Source organism: Oreochromis aureus, linkage group 13 (assembly GCF_013358895.1).
Source record: "Oreochromis aureus strain Israel breed Guangdong linkage group 13, ZZ_aureus, whole genome shotgun sequence".
Taxonomy (NCBI): Eukaryota; Metazoa; Chordata; class Actinopteri; order Cichliformes; family Cichlidae; genus Oreochromis; species Oreochromis aureus.
In genome coordinates, this window is record NC_052954.1 from 1,255,001 (window position 1) to 1,272,768 (window position 17,768).

The 17,768-nt window shown below is 43.6% G+C and overlaps 2 protein-coding genes across 4 annotated transcripts in view; one reads left to right on the forward strand and one right to left on the reverse strand.

The window, feature by feature from the left end:
• ctu2 (cytosolic thiouridylase subunit 2 homolog (S. pombe)) overlaps nt 1-7,777 on the reverse strand; it is a 9,381-nt gene extending 1,604 nt beyond the window's left edge. For both annotated transcript variants that reach the window (XM_031755026.2, XM_031755027.2), the window contains exons 1-13: nt 7,538-7,777; nt 5,720-5,794; nt 5,091-5,169; nt 4,891-4,950; nt 3,989-4,049; nt 3,710-3,819; nt 3,375-3,610; nt 3,114-3,249; nt 2,876-3,007; nt 1,966-2,057; nt 1,744-1,841; nt 747-845; nt 550-652 (exon numbers count right to left, since the gene is read on the reverse strand). In XM_031755026.2, coding sequence (XP_031610886.1) covers nt 550-652; nt 747-845; nt 1,744-1,841; nt 1,966-2,057; nt 2,876-3,007; nt 3,114-3,249; nt 3,375-3,610; nt 3,710-3,819; nt 3,989-4,049; nt 4,891-4,950; nt 5,091-5,169; nt 5,720-5,794; nt 7,538-7,593 — 1,337 coding nt within the window. In that variant the 5' untranslated portion in view covers nt 7,594-7,777. The remainder of the gene's footprint in view (nt 1-549; nt 653-746; nt 846-1,743; nt 1,842-1,965; nt 2,058-2,875; nt 3,008-3,113; nt 3,250-3,374; nt 3,611-3,709; nt 3,820-3,988; nt 4,050-4,890; nt 4,951-5,090; nt 5,170-5,719; nt 5,795-7,537) is intronic.
• Nucleotides 7,778-9,979: 2,202 nt separating this feature from the next.
• Nucleotides 9,980-17,768, forward strand: part of LOC116332179 (E3 ubiquitin-protein ligase RNF166) — a 37,602-nt gene continuing 29,813 nt past the window's right edge. Inside the window, exon 1 of one of the 2 annotated variants that reach the window (XM_031755035.2) lies at nt 9,980-10,702. In XM_031755035.2, coding sequence (XP_031610895.1) covers nt 10,518-10,702 — 185 coding nt within the window. In that variant the 5' untranslated portion in view covers nt 9,980-10,517. The remainder of the gene's footprint in view (nt 10,703-17,768) is intronic. The other variant, XM_031755034.2, reaches the window with a different exon arrangement.

Below are 17,768 nucleotides of genomic sequence, written 5' to 3' on the forward strand. Positions count from 1 at the left end.
ATATCTGATGGTTTTTAGATGAAATTCAAACTATAGGATATAATCTCAAAGACTTTGTAGCAGGTACCTGTGAATGAAAGCACGGAGAACCTTTATGTAAAGTGTTTAAATGACAGCATGCTGCCAGTGTAACAGATTACCCAGTAATGTTACAGGTCCTGTATCTACAGAGGGGCCGTGGTTAGAATTATCTCAAGAAACCTGAACTTGCTTAGCTACGACCTTTCCTAAAAACCTCAGCAGTTACAGATCAATCTCCAAACTACGATATTTATTGCTAAGAAGAGAAAGATCAATCTTAGTTCTTATTTTTAAACATTACAGCATTCTCAAAATAAGCAGAGGTAACCAACAAGCCAGGCTAGTGTCGAAACTGACAGCAAACAAGAAAATGTCAAAGATTATTTCTTATATTACTGACTTTTCATCACAGAAATGTGTCATTGAGTGTGACACAGCACCTAGTGGATGGAAATATTTACCATATATGTCTGAAAAATGGCTGTTTGGAGATAGATAATAAATCCGACACAGAAAATAAACACTTACTTAGCAGAAGAACAGCAACCTCCATCACTTCCTGGTCTCCCACAGTCCCGCCCTCCTGCAGAGGAACAGCACTGTCCGGTGGGAGCCGGCGACTCCGGCCTCCCTGTTTAACAGAAACATTTATATACACGGTCTAAAAACACCGCTGGCTATCCACTTTAGAAGAAGCTTGTTTAGTTCTAAAGCAGTCACTGTACCTGGGTTTGGCCTCAGGGTTTCAGCAGCACTGCCTCGCAGACACTTAGACCCAGAGAGTTGATCTGATAGGAGCGTGGCCTGGAAGGCCGATGGCTCCTCTGAAAAGATCGGAGATAAAGACAGACTGGTTCAGTCGTGCCCTCCTGAACCAGAACGATGTCCTGCAGATGGTTTTCACCAGAGGATTCACTCCAGGATCATCTTATTATTATAATAATAATAATAATAATAATAATAATAATAATAATCATAATAATAATAATAATAATGAACAGCAGCCTAAAGCCTCATAAAACCAGTATTACCCTGTAAGGTCACTGCCACAAGTCAGCATATAAAAATATATTTAAATACATAAATACAGATATTAGATGATGCTGTTACCATTAATTACTACACTATTATTAATATGTTTATTACCACAACAATATTACTCGGCTATAACACTGGTATTTCTATATTACTTTGTAATTAAGTGGTCATAACATGCTATTACCATGATATTACCTCTTATTCTCCTTATTACGCTGTTATTCTACATATTTACTGAGCTGTAATAGAAATTACTTCTACTGGTCTTTTCCTGATTATGACAGTATGTTGATCCATTATTGATCGGACCATGTGGGCTCTTTGGTGTCACTCTGAGATCAATGTCAGTGATCGACATGACTCTGTGTGACACGCGAGTTCTCCTGCTGCTCTGTGATCAGAGACGTTTGTATGAAATACTCCACAGTCTATTGAATACATTCACAATGTTAATGAACTCAATGCAGTGTTTTCAAATATTTTTAAATCTTTCAGCAAGGAAGAAAAAGTAATCTTCAAAGTTGTAATTACAGTCCTGTGGCCTTGTTTCCACTTCCTGTTCGTCCACATTTAGTGGGATATAAATAAAGCTGATCTGGAGCACTGTAATGTGCTGATAATGAGTTTTTCCTGTATGTGTCAGTGATCTGCAGGCTGTGGCTTCCTGTAAAGCGCCTCACTCACCCACAGCAGTATCCAGGCTGCACAGACACAGCAGACATCGGTCGCAGCGCTCGGCTCCTGACCATTTCATACATGCACTCTGCAGCTTCTCGCTGGTCCTGCGTGACACACGTGCTGGGTTTAACAGTGAGACTGGGACAACTGTCTGAGAAAACCTGCAGCACACATGTCCCCAATATGTTCAAAGTACTGATGTGCATGAAGCATGTGTGTAACTGCAACCTGTAGATGGTGCTGACAGTGGAGGGGAAGTCTGCCTGCAGTTTGGTGACAAAACTCTCTGTCAGACGTTGGATGCTGGCCTTATCGACCGTCTGTGGAACACAGAACAACAAAACTGTACACAGGCTGGAAACGCTGAAACTCCTGGAGGAGGCGCAGGGACAAGAAGAGACAGATATACACACAGGAAAGGTCCTGACTTCTCAGATGATGATACTTAATATCTCAAACATAAAAAACCTCCCTCCATCTCTGATAACTCACCATTTTTGTCTCCACGCTCCCAAAGTTTATGAGCCTCGTGTCCCCTCGCTCAGTTTCTGACAGAGACCTTTGTTCACACAGTTAACCATCGTATTCATTATAAAGCCCGGCTTAACCACCCAGAAATCTACAACAAGTGAGACACTTGTTCATGACAACCCAATGAAGAACGTCTAAGAGCCTGGATTTAATCTAAGCTAACTTTAGTTAAAGGAAAGGAAAGAAAAAGTCAAAGCGGAGAAGATGGAACGCTTTCCTTGAACAATGACATTAATGAAACAGAAAACATGAATGATTCAAAGACGTAAGGAGGGGAAGCAGGAAACTGCCCCGTGGGAACAGTGCAGTGGCAGAGGTCATGTACACATCTGTGCACATCTGTACTGATGGTGTCCATTTCATGAATATTCTTGCTTATTTTAGTCAGGATTGAAAGATTAGTAAAATCCTGTTTATTATGGGTCGCACCTCTGAACCCGACTTCCTAAAGGCTGCTGACTGACGGCTGTTACAGCTCCTGCTGTGACCGGAATGATCCGTTTGCTGTTAGACGTACGTCATCGATGCCGTTTTCTTTTCTATGAACATGAGCGAGTACACACTAAAGCCTTTGAAACATTTTTAATGTCTTTGTTTCATGGTTTACCTTGGTGTCCACACTTGGAATAACAACAGAGGGCACAGTGAACAGATGGTTGTAGTAAGCTATTTCTTTGGCAGAGTAGTCCCTCATTGGCCGCACTAATATGATGTCACCGTATCTGGAGTCAGAGAAACCCTGTTTAAAACAACAACGACATTAAGAGCAGATTTGTTTTAACTCAAACTTTAAATGTGGGAATACGACCTGGTCCTTTATACACGAGGTAACAAGGTATACGCACTGTGTCCTGGGCCAGCTGCGCTCCTCTGCCCAGTGATATACTGGTGAGAAGTTTAACAGCCAGTCTGGTGCAGCTGTCTCCCAGCATCAGTTTACTGTAGCCCTCTGTACGAGCTGTGTGCACCAGCAGATGCTGCCTTTGAGGAACACAACACAGTCAGGAATCAAAGAATCATTTCCACCTGATTGTAGGTGGCAGCTTGGAACGTCTCTAAGCAACAAAAGCATCACAAATAGCTGAAGCGAGTCCTTTATGCCTGACCTTAGTGTGTTCAGCAGCTCTTCTCTGGCCGTCAGTGTTTTAACTGAACCAAGCAGCTGCTGTAGCGTGTGCGACTCCTGAACATGAGGCAACAGCATCTTCTTTGGTTCCTGTGGTGTTGGAAAGTTGCTGCCGTCGGTCTCCACAAAGTGACCCACGGCTGCTTTGTAGGCGCTGGCAGGTTGCTCTGAGGGCGATGGATTGGTCGCCACGACTGAAGCGGGCAGGTCCAGGACCTTAGAGAACATTGTTGTATATTTAACAAAGACGGTCTGTGATCAGGTTCAGTCTAATTAACATTAAGAGCAGCAGGCTCGGCCTGGCTCTACACTGACCTGCTCCAGAGGTAAGATGTAGAAGGGGAAACCAGTAGCCTGAAACACTGCCTGAAGCTCAGCCACTGTCCTTTGCCTCTCCTCCACCGACTGGCCTATCGCAGCACCCTCTGGGAACAAAGACACACCCCTTTACAAGGTTTCTTTTTTAGCCAGAATCATTTCAGAAAAATGTCACCAGAGATGCAGAAATAGAATAGAATAGAACAGCCCGTTACTGTCAGTGTACATGTAGAACGAAACTGTAGAAATATTATGTTTAGTTCAGATGTGACGTACCGTCGATGTAGGCAATGCCAGGCACGAATCTCAGCTTCTTGTTCGCTTTCTGACTTAAACCCTGTGACAGATGGTTCAATAAATCCAACAATGCAAAAGTACATCATTAACTATTTATGGCAGTTAAAGATATTTTTATACACATGCCAGTTTTAAGAAGTTGACAGACTATAATATAATATTTCATGTTTTTCTACCACTTAAATACCCCAAAAAACAAACAGTGGATCCAGAATCAACTCGAAATCCTGCTCCTTAAATAATCAGGCCCCATCTTATCTTGATGACCTTGTAGTACCATATCACCCTATTAGAGCACTTTGCTCTCACACTGCAGGCCTACTTGTTGTTCCTAGAGTATTTAAAAGTAGAATGGGAGGCAGAGCCTTCAGTTTTCAGGCCCCTCTTCTGTGGAACCAGCTTCCAGTTTGGATTCGGGAGACAGACACTATCTCTACTTTCAAGATTAGGCTTCAAACTTTCCTTTTTGCTAAAGCATATAGTTAGGGCTGGACCAGGTGACCCTGAATCCTCCCTTAGTTATGCTGCAATAGACGTAGGCTGCCGGGGATTCCCATGATGCACTGGGTGTTTCTCCTCTCTGCATTTAATTATGACTTATTATTAATCTCTGTCTCTCTTCCACAGTGAGTCTTTGTCACGTCTTCCTCCCGTCACCTCCCTTGTCGCAGCAGATGGCCCCGCCCCTCCCTGAGCCTGGTTCTGCCAGAGTTTTTCCTTCCCACTGTCGCCAAAGTGCTTGTCGTACTGATTGCAGGGGTTTTCTCTGTTGTATGATAGTAAGGTCTTTACCTTACAATATAAAGAGGCAGCTGTTGATGTGATTTGCACTATAGAAATAAAACTGAGTTGAAATGACTTGTGACGACAATGACACAGACCTCTTGAACTTGTCTGAGCATCGAACAGGAAGAAGGACCTCCGGACACAGCCAGCAGGACCTGGGGAAAAGAAGGCACACACAGTTAGGAAGCTGTCACAAACACTTTCAGCTTCTGCTGATTATTCTGGGTCAAAGACAAACTCAGACAATAAAATGGAGCAAAGTGAATTTTGTTGTGTTGAGTCAGGAATGACTTACCTTCTCTCCGGGGAAAATGATCCTGTTTTTGCCGAGCACAGCTTTGAACTTGTGAACGAAGAAATCTTTGAAACAGAGCCTGAACGACACAGAAAGATGATGTGAGCACAGCCACTGCACGGCTCCTCAAACCAAACACACCAACACCTCACATGACTTCCATGTATAAACAAACATGTGCTGGGCTCGCATTACATAAAAAACTTAATGAAACATTTGTTTCTCAGCAGCCAGTGTATGTCCAGTCTTCACCAGCCTGACCCGCGTGTCTCTCCGCTGAGGGAGGAAGCCCACCTGACAAAGGGACAACAGAGTTTCCAGAGTGACAGTTTACATTTAATGAAGCGTCTGTGGTGGGCTCTGAAAACACTCCCCAGTCAGTCTGGCTGAGCTTGATGCATCATGCCACGAAAAGTTATAGTTTGTCTATTCCACTGTTGATGAGCGCACATGGCCAATAAACCCTGCACAGTGGTGGCTACGCTCACCGTCATCACACAGATGCAGTCATGTATCCCTGCAGTGAGGCATGCTGGTTACCTTAAAAACATCCCAGCCATCACAGATGAGCTCTCAGTCTACAGTGTTATCTATCATAGCTCTATATCTATAAATGCTGCACAGCTTACCTGCAGTAAGCATCTCCTGCTCTGATGACCAAAGCTGCAAGTGCCTCTTTGCATTTGACACATTTCTTCGAAACACTAATAAACAGGAGAAGAGCAGCCATGTTAAAACAGGAATGACATTGATGATGAGTGACAGAGAGTGAGGAGATCTGGGGATTGTGTTCTCTATGGTTCCTCCAGTAGAGTTCCAAAGACTTAAGTTGTTCTAGTAGCAAACAGTGAGCCATGACTAAAGTTCTTTTTCATTTATACTATAACCATTTTTAAACATTATTTAGTGTTGTTAAAGTGAAGTGTTTACTCAAACCATTTCCCAGTTTCAATAATTGATATGTGTTATGTGTTTATTCTATTTTCAATAAATACAACGCATTTACTATTTTATTAATTTCAGGATAATTTCAGGAATTGTATTAAAGCTTCTAATTTCTGCTGTGGCTTCATATATGAGAGAGGTCCGCTTCTGTGATGCTCTGAGTTTCAACGTGTAAAATAAGATAAACCTCCAAAGAACACTGCAGGCCATCTCAGCCACAACCCCCACATTTCCAACCCGTCTGGTTACGACTGATGAACAAAGGGCCCTGAGGCCATTCCCCAACTCTCTGTGAACGGTACTCACAGCCAATGATCAATGATCATGATAATTCCCATATTAATGATTATAAACTGACCTCACAGCCATTGTTCATCAGTGGTGCCAGTTTCAGTCATTCTGAGCTGTTTATAAGGTGGAAACCTGCAGTCAGACTGAAGGAGTCACCTGGTGATGATGAAACGTTTCTCTACGTCCAGATGAACAGAATCAACTTTTAGGCAGGTGTGTTGTTTCAGTCACAGCATTCTGACTTTTATTTGCTTTATGTTTAAAAAACATCAAAACTCCATCGTGGGGTTAGTGCACAGGTAAAGACTGTACTAAAGATTGCTACAGAGTAGATAAAGTAGGCAAACACAGTGAACCTGGATGAACTGGTGTGGTCTCCAGTCCTCCTCTGATTGGAGTTTAAATTAAGTGGATGAGAGAAGCATGCATAATTTACCAGTCACTAGTGTCCCTGATATGCCAACACAGCGAGCTCAGTTATGGCCCGTGACGTAAAAGGCGGTGCGGTGTTCAGGTGGGGTTTTTACGGCGTCCTGACTTATTACACGAATATTTTTACACCTTTTCGTACGGGTTGGAAAAGTGGCGATTTGGGGCTTAGATGGCCTGCTGCTCTGGGACCAGTCAAAGTGTTTTCTCGAGCTTCTGGCTCTGATCTGAATATTAACAAGTGTGAACTTATGACTATTAAGGAATGTTCCAGCGGATCTATTTCTAATATACACGTTAAAAATGAAGTGAGATACTTAGGAGTAATAATGACTAAGAATCAACAAAGAAGAACATGCTTAAATCTGGATGCTATCATCCAGAAAACTCAAAGTAGACTAAACCAGTGTCTCCGGAGAGATCTCTCCTTAAGAGGAAGAGTTCTGATTACTTAAGCGGAGAGAACCTCCGCAGCTCTGTCTCCGCATTATTGCAGACTCATTATTTAAACCTGTTGTCATGAATGCATATGATAAAGGTGGTCTAAGCTTTGTGGATTTTAGCACTTTAAACGATACATTTAGGATTAATTGGCTACAATATTTACAAAAATATCCCAGCTCCATCTGGACTGTTATTCCCCTCCATGTGATATCCAAACTAATGCAATTATGACATTAATAAAATCCCAACTAAGATTTCTGCGTTTCATTGCTGGGCCTTATTATCATGGACTCTCAACCATAAACACTTATTGACAGCACCTGTAGACCTCAGCCTACCTGGGCACGGCGGCGCGCTCCACCTCTCCCCGGTAATCTTCATCCACCTGACACATCGCGGCTCTCCGCCTCTCCCGGTGAACGCGGCCGTTAGGAAAGAAAACTGCAGCCAAAGTGAGCTCCAAGTGTTAGATCAGTGAAATCTCCCGCAGATGATTCTTTTCATCAGCAGACTAACACTGACGAACTGCATTCACACAACAGTCTCGTGTCTGAATCGTGTCGCTGTTTGATGACGTAGGAAACTGTTCTTCTTGATGTTTTCAGACCTTTGGTACACAGTGATGTATATCGCCACCTGCTGGTGGGGAGAGTAGGCTGCGTCAGTTGGTTTTGCTTGCTTACTTGTTTGTTTGTTTGTTTGTTTGTTTAAAATCCTGGAAAGCATTTTCTTGCAGGCACAGGTGTACACGTCACTCAGGTGAGGTAAACGTGTTACAGCGTGTCCTCGGTGTTGCCATTATAGCATAGACATTGTTTTGTTGTCCCTGTCTTTAAGTATAAACAATATAAGTAGAAATGGGCTTATCATTTATATACATTTCAAAATATAAGCAAGCAAACTAAGTACCAAACTATACCTGTTAACTATTTGATATGGTGACTTTGTATTTTAGATTTTCTCAGTGAGGTTTAAATGTTTTACAACTGTAAATGTTGTTTTTATTTACCCTCACATGTGGCTACACTTATGAATGAAACGCAAAATCATTGCAATATCAGAAAAACCGCTATCATAGTGTTAAAGAGACAAATGGATACAAGCAATCATTACATATACCAGAGATCTCATATTAGACGACAATGCACAATTCACATATTCAAACCAAAAACACACATTATCCCTGCTGATGGTTAGTTTAATATTACCTTTCTTGCACAGGCTGTTGTTCCCGTGGTAATACAATATTACTACCTTTATAAATAAATGGCAACAAGACAATTCTTTTATTTATTTATTTATTTTAATTAAAGACTCCAGAGAGGGTTTAAATAGGATTCATAAGCTTTGCAGTTAGGCTACACTGATTGCCGCGGAATGAGGAACAAGTGAGTGGGAGTGGCCAGGACCCCGCCCAGGTGCGGATCTGGGGAAACACGAGACGTTCAATCGAACCTTGACAGTAAAGCAGGGCTGCATAGTTCAGATAATATTACTGTGGAAGGGAAAACAGGAAGAGAAATGTCAGAGAATAGAGAGTTATTAGAACATGAAGATGTAAATGATTTAATAAATGTACCTCTCAAATCAGGAGGATCAGGTTTGTTATCTAACAAGAAGTCAACTTAGTGACTAAAGAATATTATTTTACAATAAAGTTTGGGAAATGGAAAGAAGCAGTAACGGTAAAGATCTGCACGCCAGGCAAAGATGACACAGAACTTTTGAAATTGAAAAAGCACAGGGTACGATGTGGACACAAGGTTTATTCATTCAAATGAGGAAGATGGTATCGCAGGGTGAATGTAGACATGGAGAAAGGATTTTCTCTCTAGAAGGCAAACACAAGTAAGGATAGGAAATAATTATATACTACTAGAAGTATATACTAGTATGCATGTAAATAGTATAGTATGCCACTTAATATTAGAAGAGAGCAACTGACATTAAATTACTGGGAAAACTTACATGGTCATTAACAGGAGCATCCAACTCAGGGAATGGTTAAACCGTGCTGAGAAAAAAAGCAATACATGAGGAGTTTTGGTTGGACTGTGAAACCGAAATCAATCAAACTCAAGTCAAATAGAACCATTACCAGTAAACAGCTGTGGACACTTCCAGATGCTACAGTGGATTTCACTTTGTTGGAAAAGAGAAATGAGGAGTTTACATTAAACTCATGTACAGTACAGAAATATATTTGTGCATAACTGTAATATTGAGTAATTTATACAGATGCATCTAAGAATACATTAAATAGAGTTAGAGTAGCTTTTATTTTTACCTGAGTTTAATATCAAAGTAGGGAAACTGATTACATGGGAAATGCTTGTGACATTATCAGCCACTGGGCTGAAGAGACAAGACCATTAAGATGAGTCATTTGTTCAAATTCCAGTTCATCATTAGTAAGTTTACAATTCACAAAGTAGACCAGACATATTCATAGAAATTCAACAACTGGAGAAATGAGAGGGAGACGGGGGGAGGACGAGGAGGAGAGAAGAAACAATCCTTTCACGTCTCAGATTTGGGCACACTGGGCTGAACCGCACACTATTCATTTCAGGGAAACATTGGAAAACGTGAGCACTGTGGAGGAGATGAGAGAATAGAGCTCAGTGTATTACACTGTCAGGAGTGTGAGGAAGAAGGAAGACAACTGATTCAAAACCCAAACGCAATCAAACTGAAACTAGATTTAACTGATTTATTTAGAAATAACTGAAGAAATAATCAGGGAATATTTCTTTATCTTAGACAAACGCATTTGTATGATAGGATCTGATTTTGAGCCACATGCCAGACCAGTTGGTGGCGCTAATGCACCGACTCGGTGTTTGGCTGCCGCCAATAAACACCAAAGAAGAAGAAGCAGAAGCACTTCAGGTTCCAGAAAGCCTCGCGCGCTCTGTGTTGTTTGTTGTGGCTGCTTCGCGAGCGTCCGCTGGCGTTTTTCCTAAAGAGCTAACGGGTCACCGAGCGGCTGCAGCACGAAGCGCTCTCTGTGGTTTTCGACGTTTATTTCGTAGATTAGTTTGAATTGTTTGTTCGGGTCATCCTCACGGCGTCGTGCGCACACTCGCCAACAACAATCCCACTGTTTACTTGTTCGGCGTGTCTTTAACAGCCACGGAAAAGTGATGCTGTGCTTAGTGGAGGATTTTATGTCGAGCAAAAGCCATCATGTTTGCAGAACGGTAGTTCAAACTCCCGATAACGACATGAAGCACTAGCTACCAGCTGTCTGAGTGCTTGGACCGCTTCCTCTTTCGGGCACCGAGCAGTTGTCGACGATTTCAGGTCGTCTGCTCCATGATGGCGATGTTTAGGAGCTTTGTGTCGGCGAGCTCCCAGCTCCGCCAGCAGCAGCAGCAGCAGCCGAACGGCCGCCCGGGTTCGCTTGCAGCCCCGGCGGAAAGCATCGAGAGCCAGTTCTCCTGTCCCATCTGCCTGGAGGTCTACCACAAACCCGTCAGCATCGCCAGCTGTGCTCACACGTAAAGTAGCCGCTTGTTCTTCTGCTTTCTGCTGTCGTGTGTGGACGTAAATGGCCGTGAATGGTCACTTTTATGTCCAGCTGTGGTCTTCTATCGAAGAACACGTGTGTCTTTACAGCAGCTGACCTCAGTAAGTTTATGTGGTCCAAGTCGTCAGCATCCGTCATCTGACTGCACCGAGAGCCCCAAACACAGAAGATCAGTGAGCTGGTTTAATGATTGGAGTAGTTTATATGTGCAAGCACCCACGCGCACAGTTTCAAACGACTGCCATTAGTAAAATGTTTATAAACTTTAACTCATCCATTCCATTCTTAACACTGCAGCCACAGCATTTACAATGAAATTCTCATATTAAACTATAACTATGAATGAAACTAGTGGGCCCACAGTATCCTGGTTAGCCTAACAAGCAGAAGACCTAGAGTTCACATCCTCAGGGTGTTGTGCCAGGAACTGGGTTTAAACCAGCGCAGCTACTTGCTGCAGAGAGCAGCTGAAAGCAGATGAAATGTGCAGTGTTGCATGTTCTCTCACGCTCCCCTCAACATACATACAAAATGGTTTAACGTGCATGAATTAAATGCTAGTAGTTTCTATTTTTAAAATAATGTCAAAATTCTGTCAGTTTAAAATAATTGATAAATATTTCACTAATCCAGATTTCAAAGTAACAGTCTCAACAGGTTGAAATGTACCGACGAGTGTTGGTTCCACATGTGGAGATTACAGTTGTTGTTTAAGACGAACAGAGCTGCTACACCCTCGGACTCTGTGAACAACAACGATAGTCTGCTTTTAAAAAAGTCTTAGTTTTTACACTTTTTTGTCAAATTTTCAACTTCAATCTCAAAGTGGTCAACAATATTTCTTTTCTTGACTTGGTCCTAACCTTGGTCTTCATAGGAATGAGATGCTGCACAGCCCATTTCGTACTGATGTTCTGTTGACACTCTTGAGTGTTTCCAGGAGTTTTTGGGAGCTCTCTGGATAAATCCAGTGCCCTGAATCCTTTTCCTTCCTGTCACGTTTGCTGGGTCTCTGTTCTTTGATTGAGTTGATTTCTTTCTTTTCTTCCCTCCTTCTAAGCTGAACTTTCAGTGCGATGTCCCATCGTGTGCATCACTCTCTGCAGCTTTGAAGAATAATTTTAGATCTTCGGCATCTGGTTGTCATCATTTCTGTTTCCATTTTTGAATAGACTGTTAGAGACACTTGGCCAGTAAAGGTCTGTTGCAATCTATTTCTTACAGTGTTGAAGAGGCTGGTAAAGAAATGTCAGCTCGTTAGTGTGCTGAGATAGAAATCATTTCAATAGCAACACACAGAAACACATAATCAAGGCTTATTTTATGTATGTTTTGTCAACATAAATATCATATAGTCCTGTTTACATCAGGACTGTGGTGTTTTTCTGCTACTGTCCTACTGCAGTGACTCAGGGATGCTCCTCTCATATTATACACGGTGCAGAATATTAGTCTTCTGTTATAGCCGACTCATTAATGCTCTGTGATGTCCTGGCTGTGAAATATCTGTAGTTTGGTTTATATACTTCCATTAAATAAAATATATTAAATACTCCATTAAATTGAATCAAACACAAATTTTATGAGGCCGGGTGTCCTCCAGTAAACAGCTCTTTACTGATGACATGAAGACAGGATGTGTGAGTCTGCATCTACTCACTGTAATCCAACACAAAGAAGATGCCAGACTACTCTGCTTCCTGGTCCCATCTCTGGATTGTCACATTTTGGAGGTTTTAATAAAGTTGGTCAGATTTCTAGAAGTGAGAGCTAAACGTGTCCCTGCTGCTCTGACTGGGAAGGGGACCAGAGAAAACGACAAACTCTGACACTGTTTAGTTGTACACGGATTTAATATTAATTTCAGTGACCTCTGACTGATGTAACCGGGTGCTGAATGCAGTGACACCATTCACCAAGCATTTATTATTAGTTGAAAATAACAAGCAGTGGAGGAATTTTACAGACCATTCCTTTTAATTTATGAAACACTATTAAAAAAACCTCAGTACACAAAAAACTATTATGAAGAATAAAAATAATTATTCTGCAGAAAAATATGCCCGAGTGTGTCCCCATGTTAAATAAATTAATATTAGTGCTTCATATGTTTAAGACTGAGCTCATTTTAAATACTGTGTATTGTTTAATGTCCAGCATCTTTGTCACAGTGCGGCTGTGTGTAGGCAAGAGAAGGACCCAAACGCAAACTCGCAGAGACAAAGGTAAACTCAAAAACACAGCTTTATTGCTGGTATAGGGGGACACAATAAACAATACAAAACTAAACTGGGAAAACTAAAGCACAAGGAGCCACAGGAGAATCACACAGCTATGAGGAGAACGCAACACAGAACTGAGGGAGAGGCAGACATAAATACACAGAGGGTTAACGAGGGAAGTGGGAGCACACGGGGAACACAGGTGACACTGAGGCTGTGTCCCAATTCAGGGTCTGCACGCTTGAAGTACGCACACTACGCGTACTACGTGCGGTGCGCACTACAAGCACGGAAGTGCGGAAGTGAGAGGCTTGTGAAATGGGACGGTCTAGCCTTCGTCGCGCTGTTCAGGTTGCCTAGCAACCATGATACTAACCATGAGAAATGTTTCATACAGCTTTGTGTGACAGAAATGAAGGAGAAAAATGTTTTGTTGTTCATTCATTTTTGTCATGACATCACTTTGATTAGTTGAGACCACAGGACTGTAAAACATGATAGTTGGGCTTCATTTCTGTACTGAACAGTCATTTCAAGATTAGTTAGTAAATAATAATTAGCTAATTAATATAATTAATATAATATGGACAATATTATATGTATTGTCAGATTTTATATATATGTATATATGTGTATATATATATATATATATATATATATATATATATATATATATATATATATGAGCTTGAACTCTGGATCAAAGATGCAAGTAGCAGTTATTTATATTTCCTATCACCTTAAATCTTCACTCAAAGACAAGTATCTTTGACAGTGTATATACAGATGTATTATATATAAGAGACAAACATTGTTCTTTCAATATGTTGGCATTACTAAATTTGGCTCCATGCTTACATATATGTATAAAAAGAAAATGTACGAGCTGTGATAACTGTTGCTGATAGAATGAAGATCAGACTGATATATGAAATATTCCTTTATTGGGTGAGAAAATCAGACCATGTCATAACTGCTTTAAGTCATACAGAATAGATATCAGAGCCTTAAACAGGCTGACTTCTGCTAAATGGGTCAAACTGGGCAGAAAGTCTACAAACACATAACATCCTTATAGAATATGATGTAACACTATAGATCAACTTAGCTCAGAATATATAAAGCATATAAACAATTACAGCAATATGATGCAACAAACACAGCAGTGCTACTAATCCAAAATACTCAAAGCTTCATAGAACTGAAACAAACATTTATTTTTAGCTCCATCCTGCTGCTGATACATACTTTAGGTTTCTGAATATTAAACTTGTTGCTGCCTTTCATAGTGTGTAACTTGAAGGCCCTGAGTACTTTCTCCCACACTGAAAACACTGGGATGATAACATTATTTGAACATTACCTAATAATGATTCAGGACAGACAATTAGTTATGTTAAACTTTCCTAGCAGTCCTTCACAAACAGGGAACAGTCTGTCTATTCTCTCCATCTGTCAGCTGCTGCTGGCTCTTCCTCCTCCTCTTCCTCACACACTGCTGAGTTTGTCCTGGTGGATCATCAGGGTGCAAAGCCTCACAGATGATGTGCAGCAGTGGGTCCCTCAGTCTGTCCTCACTCTGGACACTTGCAGTCGTCACACATGGAAATCAAATGTGTGATAAGCTGCAGGATTCAAACACAAGTGTAACTTATAAATACATGTTCATCCTTTTATTCCACAATCAGAGAGAAAGAAACAGAGAGAGAGCAGGACAGACAGGTGACAGTCTCAGGTGTACACACTGCTACAAAACAGCACAAGAGAAGGAGGATTTAGTGTTTGTGTTATTACGAGTGCTAAACAAGAAGAGTTCCCAGATGGTCCAGTGGACACATGTGTGACTCCTGTGATTAAAGCATCTTTCTTTCAGCTTAACGAGTGAACCGTCAGCTCGTTCAAACACACGTTAAAGTCCGTTTGGCTCGACACCACCGAACAGAGGCAGCAATATAACATAGCTAACATTAACAGTGCAGTGAATCCTGCTTGTGCCGTCATATTCAGGACTGCAAACCGAGCAGCATCACTGACTTTCAGCTTGTTGTGTTTGTGGATATATGACTGACTTTAATTATCCATAAAATCATCACATTCTCTGTAAGATTAAGGTCAACTATATATATATTTAGAAGTAGAGGCTTTAAAACCAAGTTACCGCTGAAAGTACGAACATCACTAATGTCACATAACTTTGCCGAAATGTGGCCAACAGTAATGTTTTAATGTTCTTAAACATTCGCACATAAATAAGTGACATCATATTCAGTACTTACTTTTGACAGTTCACTCTTCGCCGCTCCGCTCTGCCGTATTTTTTGCGGCAAAATTATCCACACCCACCGCCGCGCGCTATGGATTGTGGGATATATGGGACCACGAAGCGTGCACGGACCACGCTTGATATTTGGGGAAATCGACGGCGCATTTGGAGTATGCATTTGAAGTACACTTTGAATTGGGACAGCCGTCGTCGCGTGGCGGTGACGTAATCGCACTTGAAATGCGTACTTCAAGCGTGCATACCCTGAATTGGGACACAGCCTGATAATCATAACAAGACACAACAGGAGTGAACGCAACACTGACGGGAGACTGTCAAAGTAAAACAGGAAGTGCACAGAGGTTCAGACAGGAGGAGAGAGAGCACGGGGAGAGCACAGACATAATGGGCTGGGTAAAACATGGAATAAAACACAAGGAGAGACGAGGGCTCACAGATACACAGAGGGGCACACAGGGGGTAAGAGTCACAAGGGGAAAAACACATAAGGAAACAATGTAACAGAGCAACTCAGGAAGCATGGCCTAAATAAGGAACAAAATACATGAAAACTAAGAATACTGGGCCAACGTGGCCCAGGACCATGACAGTACCCCCCCCTTAAGGGCTGACTCCAGGCAGCCCAAACCCGAGAACCAAAAGACAAGAAAACGGAAAACAACCCAACCAGGGCGGGAGGCGGGGGACCAGGACGGAGGGACCGAAACCAAACCAAACACAAGGAGCATGAGACCAAAACCGAGCCCAGAAACAAACAAAAACAGTCCAAAACAGAAGATGCTGGAGTCCAGGGAAACAGCGTCCATGGAGAGCAGAAGGTCGACCCGGGGGGGCGACAGCACAAAAGTTCATAGTTCGACTGTTCAGGGGGCCGACCACGTGAGAAGTGGCAGTGGCAGCAGAACAGGACTGGAGACCGGCGGTGTGGAAGACGGCGGTGGCTACAGAGCGGGTCCGGAGGCCGGCCGCGTGGAAGACGGCAGCGGCTCTCAAGCGTTGGGCGTACTGGTAGAGGTTTGGTGGGCGTAGGACCAGATGAGGCAGGACCAGACGGCGGCGTGGCAGCCACAGGCGACGGAGCTGGACCAGGCGACGTTGAAGCTGAAGCAGAGGCTGGACCGGGCGACGTTGAAGCTGAAGCAGAGGCTGGACCGGGCGACGGCGACTTGGACCCTCCAGCGGAGACGAGGAGGTGCTGGCCGGGCTGACCAGAGCCGCCAGCGGAGACGATGAGATGCTGGCCGGGCTGACCAGAGCCGCCAGCGGAGACGAGGAAGTGCTGGCCGGGCTCACCAGAACCCCCAGCGGAGACGAGGAAGTGCTGGCCGGGCTCACCAGAACCCCCAGCGGAGACGAGGAAGTGCTGGCCGGGCTCTCCTGAACCCCCAGCGGAGACGAGGGATGGCTGGAGCGGTTCTCCTGAACCCCCAGCGGAGACGAAGGATGGCTGGAGCGGTTCTCCTGAACCGCCAGCGAGAAGAGATGCAGAGCCAGCAGGTGTGGAGACCTCTGGCTCAGCGGACGCTAACTGTAGCTGCACAGGGCACGCAGTCGGCTTGGGATGCAACGGCTGGGGCTGTGCGGGGCAAACAGTCTGTCCAAGATGTGTCAGCACCACGCAGTCCTCAGCTGGCTGAGTAAGCTCACAAAGGCTTCCAGTTGAGGTTGGTGGTGACTGAATGGGCTGCTGAGCTTTTAACAGGGCTGGTGACTGAGCTAACAACTGAACTAGAGACTGAACTGGTGACAGAACAGGAAACTGGGCTAATAACTGAGATAATGACTGCGCTATGGACAGAAGTGCAAGTTGTGGTGGTGGTTGCAGTGATGGTGGGTCAGCAGGTAGTTGAACTGGTGACTGAGCAGGTGTCTGACTCTTGGCTGCTCTCCTCCGGGGAACAGGAACGGGTGCAGGGCCTGGCCGAACACCAGCCATCCCCACCCGAGGAACAGATACGGGTGCAGGGACGAGCTGGGCTCTGGCTGCCTTTACCCTGGGGGCCGGTGTAGGTGCAGGAGCTAGCTGGATCTCTGCCGCTCCCACCCGAGGAACTGAGACGGGTGCAGGAGTCGGCAGGGTCACAGCTGACCTCACCCGGGGAGCTGGAATAGGTGCAGGCAACGGCTGGGTGTCCATCAACCCCACCCGAGGAGCAGGTACAGGTGCCGGGATGAATGGATCCTCTGCCAGGCTGGAGACAGAAGCAGGGACCAGCTGGACCTCAGCTACCCCCACCCGAGGAACTGATACGGGTGCAAGGGAAAGCTGGGCCCGAGCTGCCCTGGGTACAGGAACTGGAGGTGGAGAGCGAAGCACAGGAACACTAACAGTCACTGGGTAAACTAGGTTAATGGTGCCAAACACAGTTTCAGCAAACCGCGACTTATGGTGGGCTGGTTCAAGCAACTCTGCTGTACTTAAGTTGTCCATGTCATAATTAGCAGTCTTAGGAAGAGTGAGTTTAGGAGCAGTCACAGGTACTGGGGAATTCACACAAGCAGTGTCTGGATAACCTGGATGTGAAATAACA